We start from the raw sequence: 17,703 nt of genomic DNA, 5'->3' as shown, positions 1-17,703 counted from the left end.
CAGTAATGTGCCATGATAAATAATTGCATATTCAGGATTTTGTGAAATGGGTGATTGGGAAAATTATGAAGGAAAAAACACTTGTAAAAATCATTATTTACAAAAAATGATATCCACACCTTTTCTATTTTATAAGGCAAGTAACATTAAAATGTTCTCATGGTTATCTTCAAGAAGTCAATATTACAATTTCATAACACCATCGCTCATCAGAGAGCTTTGGGCAGTTCTGTGAAGGAACAAACTCTTGTTTTTTATTTGCTGGTTTTTTCTTGAGCACGGCACATAAGCAGTAAAGATTTCATCACAGCTACGAGAATTAAGTATTCTCTATTGAATTACACATGTAGGAAAAGGAGCCAGCCATCAATATTTTAACTAATTTAAATAGTATATTTGAGTATTTTACCCAAGAGTTTTTTTTTTTTAATAAAGATTTTATGCTCAAGGTATTTTGTGAAAATATGTACTCCATCCAAGGTCATAAAGACATTGCTTACTTTTGCTACAAAGATCATGGAGAACTCTAAATAAAAGCTACCACCAACTCAAAGTATACACTAACAGAATTTTCTTTAAGAAAGACAGCTGACTGAATTTTATTACCTTTAGAAATACAACAAAATTTCTCTGAGATTCTTTTCCTAGTTTCTCTTATTGTTAAAAGTACAAAAAAAAATCAATGCCTTCCATTGCCATTTGATCAGTTCATTCATACATATCTTTTCCTATGCAAAGTGAAAAAAAAATCCTTTGTATATTGAAACCCAATACTCTTCAAACAGTTTAAAAAGCCAGCTCTACAAATGACTGCTGGGCCTGTAGTGAAGTCCTACTTATACATGAGATTAGCATATCATACCAACACTTGGCTTTTTCAGGAAAAATTATTCAGTGGCAATTTTCCAACTCCCTTAGAATGAGAGAGTGACACAGGAAGAGAGAGAAAACAGGGGCCAGTCTCTCTCACACATATCCATTTAACAAAGCAAGAGCTAAATACTGAGCTGCAAAGCCACAGCTATAAAAATGATCATCCTATCATCTCATAAGGAAAAGAAAAAACCTGGCTTTGGACCTTGATCGCAGTGATAGTCATTTGGTGTATTTTTTTTTTTTTTCGGTACGCGGGCCTCTCACTGTTGTGGCTTCTCCCGTTGCGGAGCACAGGCTCCCGACGCGCAGGCTCAGCGGCCATGGCTCACGGGCCTAGCCTCTCTGCGGCATGTGGGATCTTCCCGGACCGGGGCATGAACCCGTGTCCCCTGCATCGGCAGGCGGACTCTCAACCACTGCGCCACCAGGGGAGCCCCATTTGGTGTATTTTTAAAAAATATTTTAAAGTAATGATGTATGAATAACACTAAAATTTGTTTTGCCAAAAGAAAAGAAAAGAAACTGTCATTGAAGTAATATACAACTGAACAAATGAGATGGAATTAACATTTGCATGATATACTCATTCAGTGGAATGTTTTAAAATGATAAATGGCTTATGATTCATCAAGCTGATTCAGAAATTCTGAATGAATTAAAAATTGAACTATATTTAGAGAAATGTAAAGTGATTCAGCTTTACTCTTTTCTGTCTGATAACAGACAGTTTACCCAGGAATTATTAAAGGCAATTTGTTGATTTTTTGTGAAAACAATTGATTTGCAAAATAAAGCAAAGCAAAAAAGAACTGTGTAATACTCATTAATAGAGTGTAGAGTCCTGCAAAATCTATACTAAATAGTGCATTTTTCTTATGTTTAACCGAAATGTTTTTCATATAATTTCTAACAAAATTATGTAAAAATGCAGTCAGCATCAATCCATCATGATTCAATTTCTTAAAGTGTTTAGATAAAGTATTACCAAAGATTGTTCACTAGTATTAATTCTACTCTGTAAAGAAATTTGGACCATCTTCAACAGATAGCAGCATGATGTGATGGCCATAAGTGCAGATCCTAAAAATAATGCTTAAAAAAGTAAAACAATTTGATTGTTTTGTTTTGAATATTTTAGGTGATAAAGTTAAACTCACTAAGATATACTTATGAAGGGACAGTCAAGAGGTCTGACCATGGTCAACTCAATAGACCCTAAAATTTGATGTTCTTTCAAGAAGGATATTTGGTATTCAGTTAGATATTTAAAATGCAGCTCTATCCTATAGAAGATTACAGAACTTCACAGAAATAGAAATGCTAGTGGGTTTTGTTGTTTGTTTTTAATATTTGGAGACTTAAACATTGCACTCCTATCTCATTTTTCCTCCATACATTCCACAGACAAAAAGTAATGTAATGGTAGCCATGTTTGATTCACAAATGAGCAAATGGCATTTAACTACTGTTTGCTGAATGAAAAAAAAAAAAAATGGAAGGAGCAGGAAAATACAATAAAGCCTGAAGAGAGAAGTGCACATAGTAAAAGAGGTGGGGTGGGTCATCAGAACAGTCTCTTTAATCAGTGTAACAAAGATTGACTTGTTCATTCATATCAACAATTTAATTTAACTCATTTTAAGGAAGCATCATGTTGCCAACTTTTAAAGCGATATTTAGAGATCACCCTAATTTTGATACCATAAAAAAATTATGCTTCCATTAAAAAAAAATGCTGACCAGAAAACCATGTAGCAAAATGAATACGTTTAAATTGAATGGGATTTTGCTCAAATGCATAATCTTTTGGAAAAAACAAAGTTAAAAAAAAAAAAAAAAACAAGAAACCACAAACGCATCTCCTTAGTAGATATAGGCACATTTTACCGTGTCATTCAACTTTAACTGACAGACTGTGATTATTTTGAGAAAAAATAATGCAAAAATGAAAGCAATTGGTGCAACTCTTTTGGAATGGCAGTAGTCCGTGCTTATAAAGCATCCAATTCAAAAGCCTACAAAATAAACAGTGTCAGCTCACAAGTTAGATGCCTGTGTCCCTTGCAGGAAGGGAGCCATGTTTTAGGACATTTTATTTGGAATGAATGACAGCTTGCAACCTACCTACTTCTTTTTATCTTTTAAGACACTGACAAAAAGGACAGAAAAATGACAATGGGAGAATGCATTTCATGTCAGTTTGAGATAGCATAAAAGAACTCTAAGGAAATGAGGAATTTTCCTAGAAAAATACCTCTACCTTTTTTTTTTTCTTCAAGATTGTAGGAAGCTAAGTGGACTGAATGAAAAATTAAGCTCACTAGAAAAATGGTATTCAAATGATAATTGAATGTGCAAAATCTGATGAAATGTCAGAACTAAGAAGTATTTGAGAGATCTACTAGGGCAGTGATTCTCAAATTTTGGGTGCTTGTCAAAATACATATTCTTAAACCCCACCCCTACAGATTTATTTATTCAATATCAATTTATTGATGCCCACTACATTCTAGGCTCAGGGGATATAGTGGTAACTAAGCCAAAATCATTTCCCTTGTTAAATAAATGATAATACAAGTGGTCCACAAATCATGTTTTGAGAAACATATTCTTTTCCAACAATTTTGCTTTTGGAATTATCCTTATTTTGGTATTAATTTTTCATAGCACCTTTTACCTGGGTATTTAAGTGGAATATGTATAGTAAAATAAAACAGAAAAGTTCATTTCCCAGAATGAACAAGTAAAACAGGTCAAGGGCTCCCACTGCTGTCAAGATAACTGGGTTACTTCCAGCTGCTGTGTCACTTTGGGCAAATTATTAATTTGTTTAAGCCTCAATGTCACCATTTATAAAATACTAATTAAAAAGAGTATCTACCATTTGGGGGTTGACATAAAGATTAAATGAGCTAACATCTATAGTGACTGGTACATGCTAAGCACTCAAGAGAATATCAATTTTTATTGTATATCAATTACTATGATTGTACAAGTTTTTTTTAAAGTCCGCAAAGGTGGATCTCTCTGAGTCAATTAGAACCATGGAACTTCTGAGGTGGGAGAAGCTTTATAGATCATGGCTGTGTTATTATGGTATTTAAACAGTGCTCTGGAGGACCAGATTTAAACTTCTGGAGGAACTCCTGAATTGCTCTGAGCTGTTTTGCCTAACAGGATTCCATGTGCAATTTTAGCAGAAAAAAGTTTGGCTGTTAAGAAAAGCTTGGAAACCACTATCAATCTCAACTCCTTATTCTAAAGGTGAGAAATTAAAGAGGGCTATGATTTGTCCAAGGTCACACAGCAAGAGTTAGTGGTAGAGCTAATGTAGTTACCAGGCTTCTTTGAAATGAATATTTGGAAATGGAAATATGAGTAATTATGGTCTCAAACACTTTGCAGATTGAGATTCAGTAAAAATACATAAAAACCAAAATAAAACAACTGTAGTTTGACTTTCTGGAGGGGATGGTTCCTTTCTATTCACTTGAAACCATTTGAAATGTGGACATTCTTTCTTTACAGGTGAAATGTACTTCCAAATACTATGCAGTGAATTTTCGTTTTGGCTGTACATGTAGAGGAGAATAGAGCTTTAAAAATAATTTAAAATTTAATTGTTTGGAATTGTATGTTCCAATTATGCTAAAATTCAGACTAATTCTTAACAAAAATTTATTTTAAAAAATAACACGAAAATATGGAATTTATTTGAAAAATAATATTTCCCATGTTGCAAAATAAAGCATTCATACTTTCTATCTTGTTAGAGCAGAATCTTTTTGAATCATAATGCTCAGGAAATGGTGTTCTGGTTAATGAACTTTTTATTTGAACCCTTGGTATTGAAAATCTAAATATGTACTAGTCCATTTTGTTTTAGGAATTGATAATGAATCTGACTTAGTATTTCTTTTATAATTGCATTGTCTAGGATCATTTTTCCTAACACAAATTCTTATTGTACAGTACTTTGGATACAGGAGTAACGGGAGATTATAAACTACAAGATTAAAAAAAAAACACCAAAATCTAAATCCCTGATATGAGTTTATTGTGTTATTATTTGACCTATTTTCTGAAAGAAGAAGGGATATATTCTCTATGAAGGTTCTGGTATTCAATAATAATAATAATAATAATAATATTTCAAAATTAATAATTTTGAAATCTCTGACTTTCATTCTGTTTCATAAAGACCAATTATGAAATCATAGGATATCTTCATAGTTTCAAATTTAGTGCCTAGAGACATTTGAATAATGTTAGAGATCATTGTAATCTGTTTTAAATTACATTATATATCAACCAAATTATTCTATGAAAAGAAAACACTTGTGTTTAATTACTAATTCACTCTAGAAAGATATAAAATAAAATAAGATATAATGAGCAAGACATGAGAACCAATATATTTATACACTTTTAATATGCTTTGTGTTAATATCCAATATGTTTTCTCATGAAATGATTTCTTAAAAACACATTTTTATATTCATATGCTGGATAATTCTCAATTTTCTGTTACTTACTCTCCATTGGTTTCAGTGTCTGAAATTTCCCCGTGTTCCATGGGATTTAAAAGTTTGCATTTACTATTTTGGTTACAAAATCAAATTGAATATCTTTGCTTAAAGTGAGTTTATTACTTACTTGTTCAAAAAACTTCAACACCAGAGACTGCTTGGCGAGCCAATTGAGAGTTGTTTGAACAGTAAGATTTCTTCTAAGGTAAAACAGGTCATTTTGAACATTCTCTTGCTAGCAAGCACTGATTGAGAAGTACAAATATTAATTTTAAAAGTTTCACTATAAACAATTGCCAGTCACAATCTCATTTTAAATGTAAGACTTATAAAATTTAATTTGATTCTAAAATTTAAAGGGGCTAAAGTTTCTTCGTCGAGTATGAATGAATGTAAAATAAAATTTATCAACTAATGATGAATATAATAACTTAATAATTATAGTTATTTAATAGTATAACCTAGAGTAGGAATTAGCTTATGTTTAAAATAGGTTCTATGACTTAAAGGAAAATTCATATTTTCAGATTGTAATGAAGGAAGGTTTTACAACTGGGACCCCTGAAGAACAGCTTCTTCATCCCAAATTCCCATATTATGAGGCCAGACTGAGTAATTACAGTTTTTATTATACCTTGCAACAATGAAATCAGAACATACATTTTTGATAACTCTCTTTTTGATTCCCCAAGAATGGCAAAAATTTATAGTTACATACAATGAATCTTATCCAAAAGGAAATTTATTGCACAATAATGTGGTTAGAATTTGATTTATAAAGCTTATTTTTTTCCTTCCCAAATGATATAAATGATGACAATTAAAATTCTCCTTCTGGATTTAAGTAGGGGACTAAAATCTTTTTTTTCTGGGATATTTAGACTCAATGTTTTGGTTCCTATTGGTAAAGAGGAAGATGCTTGGTACCATTCCCCATGCTGGATGGGAGGTACTCTCTGTTTAGAGTTATTGTGCAAAAGTTGTTAACCAGTTCAACTATGGAAATTCTTGAAATTTTAAAATCACAATTTTGGTTTTAGTCTGATTATTCAGTAATCTCCACATCTGCTGAACTGTGGAGAGAGGAGGAAGTAGTTAAGACTTCGACATCTTCTTTACTCTTGATTATAATTTCATAAACTTTAAATATGAATTGCTTTCCCTTTTTACACAAGTTATAAAAATAAGAGGGCCTGTTTACACAGTTTGCATTTTTATGAAATTTGCAGTTTGAAAAAAAAGCTTTTTAAAAAGTGGTAATTAATGCTTTTCTTTGAATATGCACATGTACCTTAGAATTTTTTTTTTCTGAAATAGTTTATGATTTTAACCCACTAAATATTTGAAGATAGAATTTTTATTTAGCACTCGAGTAAAACATACTAAGGACCGAAGAAAAGGAAGTTTTTTTCTGGTTCCACTGAATTTTCTTTGTGTGTGGCACCCCCTTATGACAGCTATCAATATTATATTTAAATTTTATATATTGACAAAATGCAATCTACCTCTGTAAGCATTGTGCCATTCAACAGTACTACTATTAAATTTACATACCACAGTTTAAATTACATCCATTTCAGGAATGGTAAAATGCTAAAACTCAAGTATAACTGCCTTACTGGAATGAGTACAATTTACAAATACAATAATTACATTTTAAAACCATTAACAATATTACACCTAGAAGTAAATACTGTAGGACCGGTCATCATGGTATTGTGTGAGGGAAATCATTGCTGAAAGTCATTGACATTTCCAGCAGATATACCCCAAGTGCAGATTTTGGTTTGTTTTCTTCAAACCAAAATTAAAACCTGTTTCTCATACAGTAGTTCTCCATTATATGAATCCTCCAAATCCTTGCATAAGATTTTATTAGTTATCTGCCAAGTATTTTCCTGCAAAATAAAACAACATATCAACGGGTTACCTGCTAGTTCCATAATGTGGTTATTATGTGGGTAACATTTCTATTCTTCCTGCCCTACTCCTAGAAACCAATACTATGTAATTGAAGGGTACAATACTAACATAAAATACATAAAGTTTATTAAGTTTCCAACTTTCCAGACCAGCTAGTTGCCTTTTCACATTTCCATATAGGAATACTTTGCAGAGGTTTGGGTTGCCCAGAATAGCTTGGAAGATTTGTTCCTGGATGTGAGAATCCAACTTCCTATAGAAAGAGTAACCATATAATTTCCACCCTGGGCCATTTTTGAGAACAAAAGGGGTGTAGTTAATAATTACATCAATATGGAAGACATAAAAACCAGGATGTATTCCAACAAATCATTGACAAAGATAATCACCTTAATATTGGGGAATCCCCACCAATAAACTCTCGTGTGTGCCAAAAACCTGTCTCATTATCACATTTCAGCTCTAGGCAACCAGTTCTGATCTCTGGTCTAGACTTTTTAAGGTGTTATTAAAGTGAAGATGGATCCTCTTAGATTTCAGCTAAGCCTAGACAAGTCTAAAATCTATGAAGACCTGCTGAAGAAAAAAAGTTTTCAGGTAAGAGATAAATTCAAAATTAGCATTTATCTTGCTTGTCAATGTAACAAAAGTAGGATTTATCCCCATTAACCTCAGTGTACACACCTATATAATGGGAATGACAGGTCAGTCCCATTAAGAAATAGCCAGAGCCATGATAAGTATCCAGGACCTTCCTGATTTCTGATTCCCAGTTTTATTGTCCTATTTTTACTTCATTCAACAATTGGTTTGCTTTCTGATTGTGATGGAAAATGGGGATTGGGAGTGGGGAAGAAGAGGAGGAAGATGATCAGAAAATCACAACCTATTCCTTCTTAAGGAAGAATAGCTAAGGCAACATTATTGTTTGCAAATGGAACTCACAAGATACCCACTTACCTGCAGCAAACCTTTTCTTGATGAGTGAAAATCTATACCCTGCTCCAACAAGTTCAATGTCACAGCCAGAAAGGGTGCTTCCTTCACTTGTAAACTGCACAACCAATGGGGAAGGTTTGCTTGGGCCTTCAGATAACTGAAATCTTGCCAATAAAGAGCCCACTCCTACAAAAAGAGTATTATTACAAGATAACAGTCAACACAACATTCTGGATATAACTTTGGAAATTGTATTCAAAGTTAACGTGCAAAATCGAACTTACTAGAAAATAGTATATGTTTCAGTATAAATACAATAAAATTTATCATTAAATATTATTCATGATGTTTTTTGCACACTGATAAAAATGTAATTCAGCCAAATGGTACTTCAAAATTTGGAAGCATGCTGCTTGGAAGGCAATGTATTTTCCAGCTTATGATTAATATCAGAGGAAAGTGGAAAATATCTAACTATCAGGGAGTGTGAGATCTGATACAAAATGGAAATATGCCTTTTTAAAAGCTCTTCTCTGCTTAAAGTATGGTCTGTTTGATGTGGGGTCTTGGGCAGAAAAAAGGTAGCAGAGGATTCATTGAAGAGCTATTTTCTTTTATTGGTTAAAATAAGTATATACCAAAGTGAACTGAAATATTTTGCTTACTTTTAGTGCTAAATTATTTTGGTTAATAGTTTTCTAATATCTGAAAGTTATTTCAGCTTTATATATTAAATAAAATAAGCCTGTGATTACATTACCTCCATTTTCTGACTTCTGAGAAATATCAGGAATCTTCCACAATATTCTGTGCTGTTCAGCATTCCTAAAAATAAAGTAGGTAAAAGACTTTTTCATGTGCAAGGGTTTTTATTTAATGGATGTCATATTTTTCCAGATAGTGTTATTTAATAAAAATGATCTTAAAAATTTTAGCTACAATTAAAGCATTATCTATCTATATCTATCTATCATCTGTCCATCCCTTCCTTTTTCCCCTCCCTCCTTCCATCTATCTATCTATCTATCTATCCCTTCCTCCTTCACTCCCTCCTTCCATCTATCTATCCATCCATCCATCCATCCATCCCTTCATCCATACATAAATACTCTCCTTTCTCTTTCCTTATTGTAAGTAGTCACAACACTGTCAGAGAGATAAACATTTAGAGGACAATGCAGTTAAAATTTTTTTTAACACATCTACTGAATAAATAGATGGGAAGTGTTAGTTGATCAATTAATTCAGGTAATTTAAATTGGAGCTGTCACATGGCTGACATTCTTTTTTTTTTCTTTTTTAATGTTCTACTTTTTGCTTCTAACAATCATAAGGAAAAACTAGAGTATTTTTCCTTAGGAGAAAAGGCTTTTTTTAACATCTGCTATTGGTACTCAGTGTCTATTCTGTTTCTGTTCCCATACCTTCTCTAGTGTGCCTTTTAATAGTCCAGAGGCTGCAAAATGAAACTCAGACTCCCTTGTAATTAGGGTCCTAGATGCAGATTAGGGTCCATCAATTAAAGGTACTACTTGAGATCTGGAGGACAGAAGGGAGGCAGAGGCCATTTTCCTGATGATTTTGGGGCTGTTTTCTGCTGGTCAGCAGCCTAACTGAGATGTGGGGATCTTGTTAAACAGTGCTCCAGTCCAGTCTCAGTTTTGTAGTTGTTGAGAAGCGGTTTAGGCAGTGCCAATAGGAGCTTTCTTATCCTTGGATTTTCATGAGGGTGGTGGGTTCTTGAATTCAATGGCTCCACTGACAGCCTTCTAATTTCTCTCCTTCCTGGTTGTAGCAGAGGTAGCAGCTCCCCTGGTGGACCAGTTCTGCAATCTTCTGGGAAATATTCTTGGAGATCCAGTCTAAAGCTTGTTCCTCTTTTTTTGTGTGAACATCTAAATCCCTGTGTTAAATCATTTTCTGTTTGAAATTAGCTATAGCAGCTTCTGTTTTCTGCCCTGAACCCTGACACCCAGGCCTGCTGTGATCTCTTCCTGTAGGAAACACAAATGCTAAAAAGTCTGTGATCCCTTTGCCTAGGAGCCCTTTGGTGAAGAGGAAGGGGACTAATGGCTCCTTACCAGACTGCTGGTGGGAGCACAGCCTGGAGCTTGGTTACCCCTCCATCTATGGGGACCAGGAACTGCACATTGTTGAGGGCCACGGCCGTTGTCATTGCATCCGTATTGTATTTGTAATCTATGCGCAGGTCTGTGCTTGCCGGCTCACATCGCCAGTTCACTGCCAGGTTCAGAGGTGTGGACTGAATGCCCTGGGCTGACACCTTGCCAAAGACAGGGAAGAGAACATTTAAGGCTTGAATTTAAGGCTGAAACAAACCCAGAAGCTATTATTATCTCCCAATGGAATATTCTTAGATATCAAAAAGTCATAATGTTGTTTGTGCTGCTCACGAATGAGCACTCAGTAAAAAAATCACCATGAAGGGTGCCATATGAGTGAGAGCTGGGTGCTTCAGGTAAACTGTTACAGATTAAAAACATAAAATCAATTATTAAAGTTTCTATAGCACTTTAGAGTTTACAATGCACTTTATGTCAGATAGGGAGCTGGTAGCACATTGCTTAGGAGCTGAGGCCAAGAAGGCAGACAATCCTGGGTGTGAGGTCTTTTTTCCTTTCTTTCTTTCTCTCTTTCTCTCTCTCTCTCTTCTTTCTTTTTTTCTTTCTTTCCCTTTCTTTCTTTCTTTTAATTGAAATAGAGTTGCTATACAATATTATATAAGTTACAGGTGCACAATATAGTGATTCATAATTTTAAAGGTTATACTCCATTTATAGTTATTATAAAGTATTGGCTATATTCCCCATGTTGTACAATATATCCTTGTACCTTATTTTATACCTAATAGTTTGTACCTCTTAATCCCTTACTAGTGCCCCTTCCCCTTTCCCTCTCCCCACTAGTAACCACTAGTTTGTTCTCTATATCTGTGAGTCTGCTTCTTTTTTGTTACATTCACTAGTTTGTTGAATTTTTTGATTCCACATATATAAGTGGTATCATACAGTATTTGTCCTTCTTTGCCTGACTTATTTCACTTAGCATAATGCCCTCCAAGTCCATCCATGTTGCTGCAAATGGCAAAATTTCATTCTTTTTTATGGCTGAGTAGTATTCTATTGTATACATATACCCCACATCTTCTTTAACCATTCGTCTATTGATGGACACTTAGGTTGCTTCCATATCCTGGCAAATTGTAAATAATGCTCCTGTGAACATGTATCTTTTCAAATTAGTGTTTTTGTTTTTTCAGATATATCTGGGTGTGAGTTCTGATTGTCACTTCCAAGATGAGTGATCTTTGACCAGTCACTAAAAACTTCCCTGTGCCTCAGTTATTTCCTCATCTGACAAATGGGAATGATAATATATTTTTTCTAATTTTTAAAAAAGTTTTTAGCTGTACCGTGTGGCATACAGGATCCTAGTTCCCTTACCTTACTCACGCCCCCTGCACTGGAAGGGCGGACTCTTAACCACTGGACTGCCAGGGAAGTCCCAGAAATGATAATAATATTTATGCCTAGAGATGTTAGGAAGATCGAAGAAGATGTTTTATATGAAACACTCAGCCTAGTGCCTCATATACAATAAGGAGTTAACATTTTAATACATGTTACCTATTAATATTCTTATCATATTTGCTCTTCACAAACCAGTGAGTTATACAAAGGTGAATTTGACTAAGGAAAAGCCAGGTTTGAAGAAACAACAAAAAGTTATAAGGCAATAATATCAACTAGAATCCTGGGCCCACAGTGAAAAATTTGCAAGGTTATTATTTCTATGTACCTTTTATAAGCACGCGTGCACTGCAGGGGCCGTGTGGGTGGTGTCTGTGCCCTTGCAGTTTTATTCATGGAGTATGAGTTTTGCTGATTTTAAAGAATATAAAGAGCTCTTTATTGGCCTAGTAATGCCTGCACATATGGACACCACATGGAAGGGTCCTGAAGGCAGGCTGCGCTTAAAAGTCAGGCATGGTTGCTGCAGAAACAAACCTAGACATGGATTCTTTTATAAAATGACAGACATGGCTTTTAATGACATAATTTAAGTTTGATGACCATTATAATAAAAGCTTTAAAACTTTATAATAACCTCTATGATAAGCTTTATAATAAAGTTTTTAAACTTTAACTATTTTTAGCAGCCCAATCCTCTGCAAATGCAGTTTTATTTAGAAGTCTGTTATTTAAGATAGCTCAAAAGCAGAGCAGACTCACTCTCCCCACCCAGTTCTATACTCTGTCCTTGGCAGGAGTTCTCAACTTCTTAGTAGTTCCTCTACCTGGGGAGGTGCTTTATGGATATGTGATTGTCCCAGTTACTGGGAGGGTGCTACTGGTGGCCAGAAAGTAAACATGATGTGATTTGATCCCATAAAATGCTAATTATGCCTCCCAACCAATCCCTTACATTGTTGAAAAACAATAACAACACAACTAAACCACAACAAAAGGGATTCCTCAGAGCACCTTTAAAACAAAATGTCAGGCTTAGGGCTACTTACATTTCACAAAGTACTTTGAAATGTGTTAGGGTGTGAGATCCTCACAGCCTATAAAATACATAGGTAGGAATCCTTTTTTCCTAATTTGCAAATGAGGAAACTGAGGCTCAGGGATATTAAGTGTCCAAGGTCAGTGGACAGTAGGAAGCTGACTTAATTCCAGAATTCAGTCTCTTGCCTTCATTATAGTACTTTACATCAAGCTTATATGGCAATAGGTGAATTCTGTCTACTTTCTATGTTTTGTTATAATGTCCAAAGCTTCAATGATATTATTCTTACTAGAAAAACATTATATTCATTTGTATTTTTGTGAAATGTACAATTACATAGATGCTTCACGTTCAATGGTTCCCTTAGAACATGTGGTTTTCAATCCACAGTGTGCATTATAATCATTTGGAGGACTTGTAAAAATATATACACCTATGTCACATCCTGAACCAATTTAATAAAAATCTCTGGGAGTGTCAGGGCCCAGTAGATGTCTCTGTCTCTGTCTCTGTCTCTATCTTTATCCCCTCCCCATCTCCATCTTTATTTATCTATAAATAGATTTTTATATAGATATCTATCTATATTTATATCTGTGTCTGTCTATAATTAGTACCAGTTCAAAATCAGCATTTGTTTATAACCTCCCTGGTGATTGTAAAGTACACTCATGTTTGAGATGCACTGATTTCTATTAAAGTGCAACTTTCAAAAGAGAGATCAAGTGGCTAGGAATCAGTGGGATACTCAAGCTCTATAGAATCCTGGTTTGAAACAGGCTTATTTATTAAATCAGTAATATTTGGGGGTAAAGGGAAATCCTAAACACAAAAAGAAAGTTCTCATATCCTGTAATGTGTTGTACCAAATATTCTCATTAAATGATTTCTTAACATAAGTTTCATCAGAATTTATTTCATAGACTATCACATTATGAAAAAACACCAAATTACTCACATTTAATCATTTAAAGTAAGAGATTTTAGTAAGGTAATATTCCTAACAAAATTACAGTGAACTATTTTGTCAATATTTGTAATCTTAATTGATGTAGTTTTCTGAAAATTCATTTTTTGGCATGTTTCCCTAAATTTGAATGAAATTTTTTACTTGCAGGTTTCAACTAATAAGAATATGTATGAATATTCTTGACACTATATAGCCTCCAAATAGTCTTTCAAGGTTTCTATTTTCTTATAAATTGTAGCTTTTAAATAATATTGAAAGAAATGTTACTTTGTCTACATTTATTTAATGTTAGGTATGTTAGAATGTGCATTTGTAATGTGAAAGAGACACCTTGACCATATAAATAGGCTTACCTGATATTTGAGCATATCCACGTTATAATATGTAGCCTGGGGCTTTTGTTCCGACACTTTCTTTAGATGAATCATCAAATTTGGCATGTTTACCCAGAATTCCTTGGTATTGGCATCATTTTGGGTATTATCACTATTCAATTGGGAAGAAAAAATGATTGAGTAGCATTTTGTAACAAACATAAACCACACAAAAAAGCATCTTAGCAAATTGTCATCTGATTTCTATCTCCATCTTTGACAATTTGTAGAGATTATATTATTAACAATAGTATAGTTTTAGTATAATTGCAGTCCTGAATGGTATTATGTTAATAGATTAATACCTATAGGGAGGCATTATTGTATTGCTATAAATCTCAGTGATTTATACCCAGTAATATTACCCAGTAATATTAACCAATCATGATGATAACTGGTTGCTTTAAACACTGAATTATTTATTAACCCAAATTTAATAGCCCTTTCTACATCGCCACAATTTCCTATGAATTAGTCGGTTAATGCAATCAAGGGGCCGAATACATTGATTTTCTTTTGAATTTACTTGAACAGTAGGGTCTCAGAAATTACTTAGTAAATATTTGTAAGCAAACATTTGTAAACAAATGTGTAAACAAATATCTGTAAACACGGTCTTTATCTCCAACTGAGGAGAAAAGGGTGATACTAAAATTATCATGCTCCTTTTTTAGCATTCACAACAGTTCATCTAAGAGTATCTAAATCATAAAAAGTCACCTCACTTATAAGATGATCCTGGAATTTAAATGATAATAACCATGGTAGTTACACTAGAGAGTGCAGTCTTGGTGAATTAAGGAGTTTTGTATTCCTATGAGGGTCGTCAGTGTTACTCTGCGACCTGTCCACAGGCCACTCCCCCCATGTCTTGTGAAAATGTTTGTCTCAATGGCAAAAAGAATCAGGCTAGAGTGTGAAAAGCATCTGCTCACTTCTCACATGATGAAGAAACTGGGGCCCAAGTGGCTCAGTAACTTACTGACATTTCACTTTCAGAATATCCTATGTAATACAATAATAGTTAGAATTTTTTGAGCCTCTATTATGTGCTAGGCACTCTGTTAGATACATTATATACTATGTCATTAAAATCTACCCTACAAAAGAAGAATTATCGTCCTTTCTAAAAATAAGCATATGTTATAAAAAGAGAAAATTAGAGGTAACGGAGACAGAAGGGTGTGATACAGTGATAAAGGCAGGTCGAAAGTAAGTTCCTATTGTTCAGCCTCCAGAAGCCAAACATATCAAGAGCTGAGTCAAAAAAAACATCAGGGCCTTGAAACTGCTTCTGGTCAGTTAGGAATGAGTTGTCGTGGGCACCAAGTCTCAGCAAGGCCTCTGTGGTTCTGTTGTGCCTGCTATAGGTTGTTGAGGACAGAGAAAACCCTGTACTTCTGGGCAGGAGGAAGTGAATGGAAAAGACTCCTGGCCCCTCGTCCTTGCCCCTGGCCCAGCTAAGCTAAGGATGCTGATAAGTGTTGTCTAAACTGTTATTATCTAAAACATCCAAGTTACCCAGAGCTTCCAGAGTGGTAGCTACACAAGGAGGCTGAAGCTAAGAACAATAGAAGTTCAGCAAAATTAAGTAATTTACTTAAGATTGAACAGCTAATAAGTAAGAGAGTCAAGATTCCAGCCCAGGTCAGTCTTACTGCAGGTCATACTTTCCCACTATACCAAAAGAGGTGTGGAAGTAATATCCAGCAACATTTTATTAATTTGTGCTAAGTAAATCCAAATAACTGAGAAAATCTCAATTATAAGTTTAATAACAAAATAAGCTAAGTCATATATCTATGATAATTCCTCAGAGAACTTGCTTTAACAAATAGTCAAGAAAGGTTTGTCAATCAAAAGCTCGCACAGAGATGCAATTCTTGAATGCTCATAAAGCCTTAAGAATTCTTCAGACACAATTGGTTTAGCGATTGTTCCTGAACATCCTTTGTAAGCCAGTCCCTTTCATAAGGGAAAAGTAGAAGTAAATTTCAATTTGGTCCCTGTCACAGGGATTGCAAACCCAAATGTCTCCAGGGGCCAAGCTGCTAACCTAAATAAGTCTTTCAGTAAGGATAACTGAGAAGATTGGCTGGGTGTAAGATAACAGATGAAGAAAGGCTTGAACAGCAGTTGAGAATAATGCTTGGTTCCATGGCCTTTTGAAAAGTAGGTGTGGCAGCAGGGGTGGTGGAGTGGAGCTACATACCAAAACCAAACTGTCTCTAGGACTGATGGGTCACCCATCACAGCCCTGACACAATCATCAAATACTTAGAGTTAATAAAGTCCAAATTAATAAGAATTTTTTTGTTTTTGTTTTTGTTTTGTTTAAAAAAACAACTTAAGGGCCCATATAATGTTTTGTCACACAAAACATTCTCAGACTGATATTTAGTTCAATTCATAAGACTGATGTATTAATATAAGTATAAAACTCTGATACATATGCCTAAGAACTTGGTAACATAACTGCCTAAAAGTGCAACAAAAGCTATAACTATCACACCAGTGATATTTACAGACACACTGGTGAGATGGTGGTACATAATTCCTAATTTCAGATGGAGGAGCCTAGAAAAATAAAATTAACTCACTGTGTGGCTCGCTGTGCACATCAAAAACACGGAGGGAAACTGAAATAAGAAGTTCCCAATTTCCAATCTTGATCATTTCACATTTATTTTTCATTTAAAGGGTGAGCATCTCTTTTGTATTTTTAAGCCTGGAATCAAGTTTGCCAGTTAAACCATCGCAAGGACCAAAGAGAAGGAGGTGATCTTGGTCATCACCTGAAACACCTGTGACAGTTTTTTCATCACGGGAGTGAAAAAGTCTCACTCGGGCAAGAGAAAGAGAGTGACTGTATTGGTCCTCAGATTCCAAATAACCTTTAGTTATTTCTACATAAATATCCAGCTTGACAAAATTCTCTAAGTTATAGTTGAATTGTTCGTTCATTCAACAAAGACTACTCAAGTCCTTATTAGGCATAGTGGAAGGTACTGAGGATACGGTGGTGAACCAATAGATGTGTTCTACTCCCTCATGGATTTTACAGTCTAATGGGGGAGATGGATGGATGAAGAAAACAAAAAGATATGTAATTATTAGTTTTAGTAAGTGTGACAAAGGGAAGAATAGGGAAGATTGAGAGAGAATAACAAGGCGATGTGATTTCGTGTGGGAGTGGGGAGGAGAGTGGGGAGGTCAGGGGAGGCTGAGTGGAGCTGAGATCTGAAGGATGAGTAAGAGTCCGGTGAAGAAGGGTGGAAATCCTGTTGGAGGCAGAGGAGACAAGCATACAGAGTCTTGATGTGGGAAAGGACTCAGCAGTTCCCAAGACTGGCAGGTCTGGCTGGAGCTACAAGGATTCTGAGGAGGAGGTTGGGAGATGAGGACACAGACAGGCAAGGGTGGATGACTCAGGGTCTTGAAGGCAATGGTAACAAGTCTGGATTCTGGTACAGATGCAATGGGAAGCCATCAGAGAACTACGAGCGAGGACCACCTGATTTACCTCATAAAAGGTCATCTGGTTATTGTGTGTAAGAGT

At 34.8% G+C, this 17,703-nt stretch overlaps 1 protein-coding gene across 1 annotated transcript in view; it reads right to left on the bottom strand.

Annotated features, from left to right (window-relative positions):
* The window catches only part of SGIP1 (SH3GL interacting endocytic adaptor 1), a gene marked incomplete at both ends in the record, with an annotated part of 136,159 nt that overhangs the window by 2,267 nt on the left and 116,189 nt on the right, over positions 1 to 17,703 (bottom strand). The window contains 5 exons of the mRNA XM_079721034.1: positions 1,862 to 1,956; positions 8,289 to 8,453; positions 9,028 to 9,092; positions 10,349 to 10,551; positions 14,124 to 14,256. Of these exons, the coding sequence (XP_079577160.1) occupies positions 1,862 to 1,956; positions 8,289 to 8,453; positions 9,028 to 9,092; positions 10,349 to 10,551; positions 14,124 to 14,256 (661 nt within the window). The remainder of the gene's footprint in view (positions 1 to 1,861; positions 1,957 to 8,288; positions 8,454 to 9,027; positions 9,093 to 10,348; positions 10,552 to 14,123; positions 14,257 to 17,703) is intronic.

This window comes from Hyperoodon ampullatus, assembly GCF_949752795.1.
Source record: "Hyperoodon ampullatus genome assembly, chromosome: 2".
NCBI classification, from domain to species: domain Eukaryota; kingdom Metazoa; phylum Chordata; class Mammalia; order Artiodactyla; family Ziphiidae; genus Hyperoodon; species Hyperoodon ampullatus.
The sequence above is the reverse complement of the archived record's forward strand: the minus strand, read 5'-3'. Positions and strand labels throughout refer to the sequence as shown.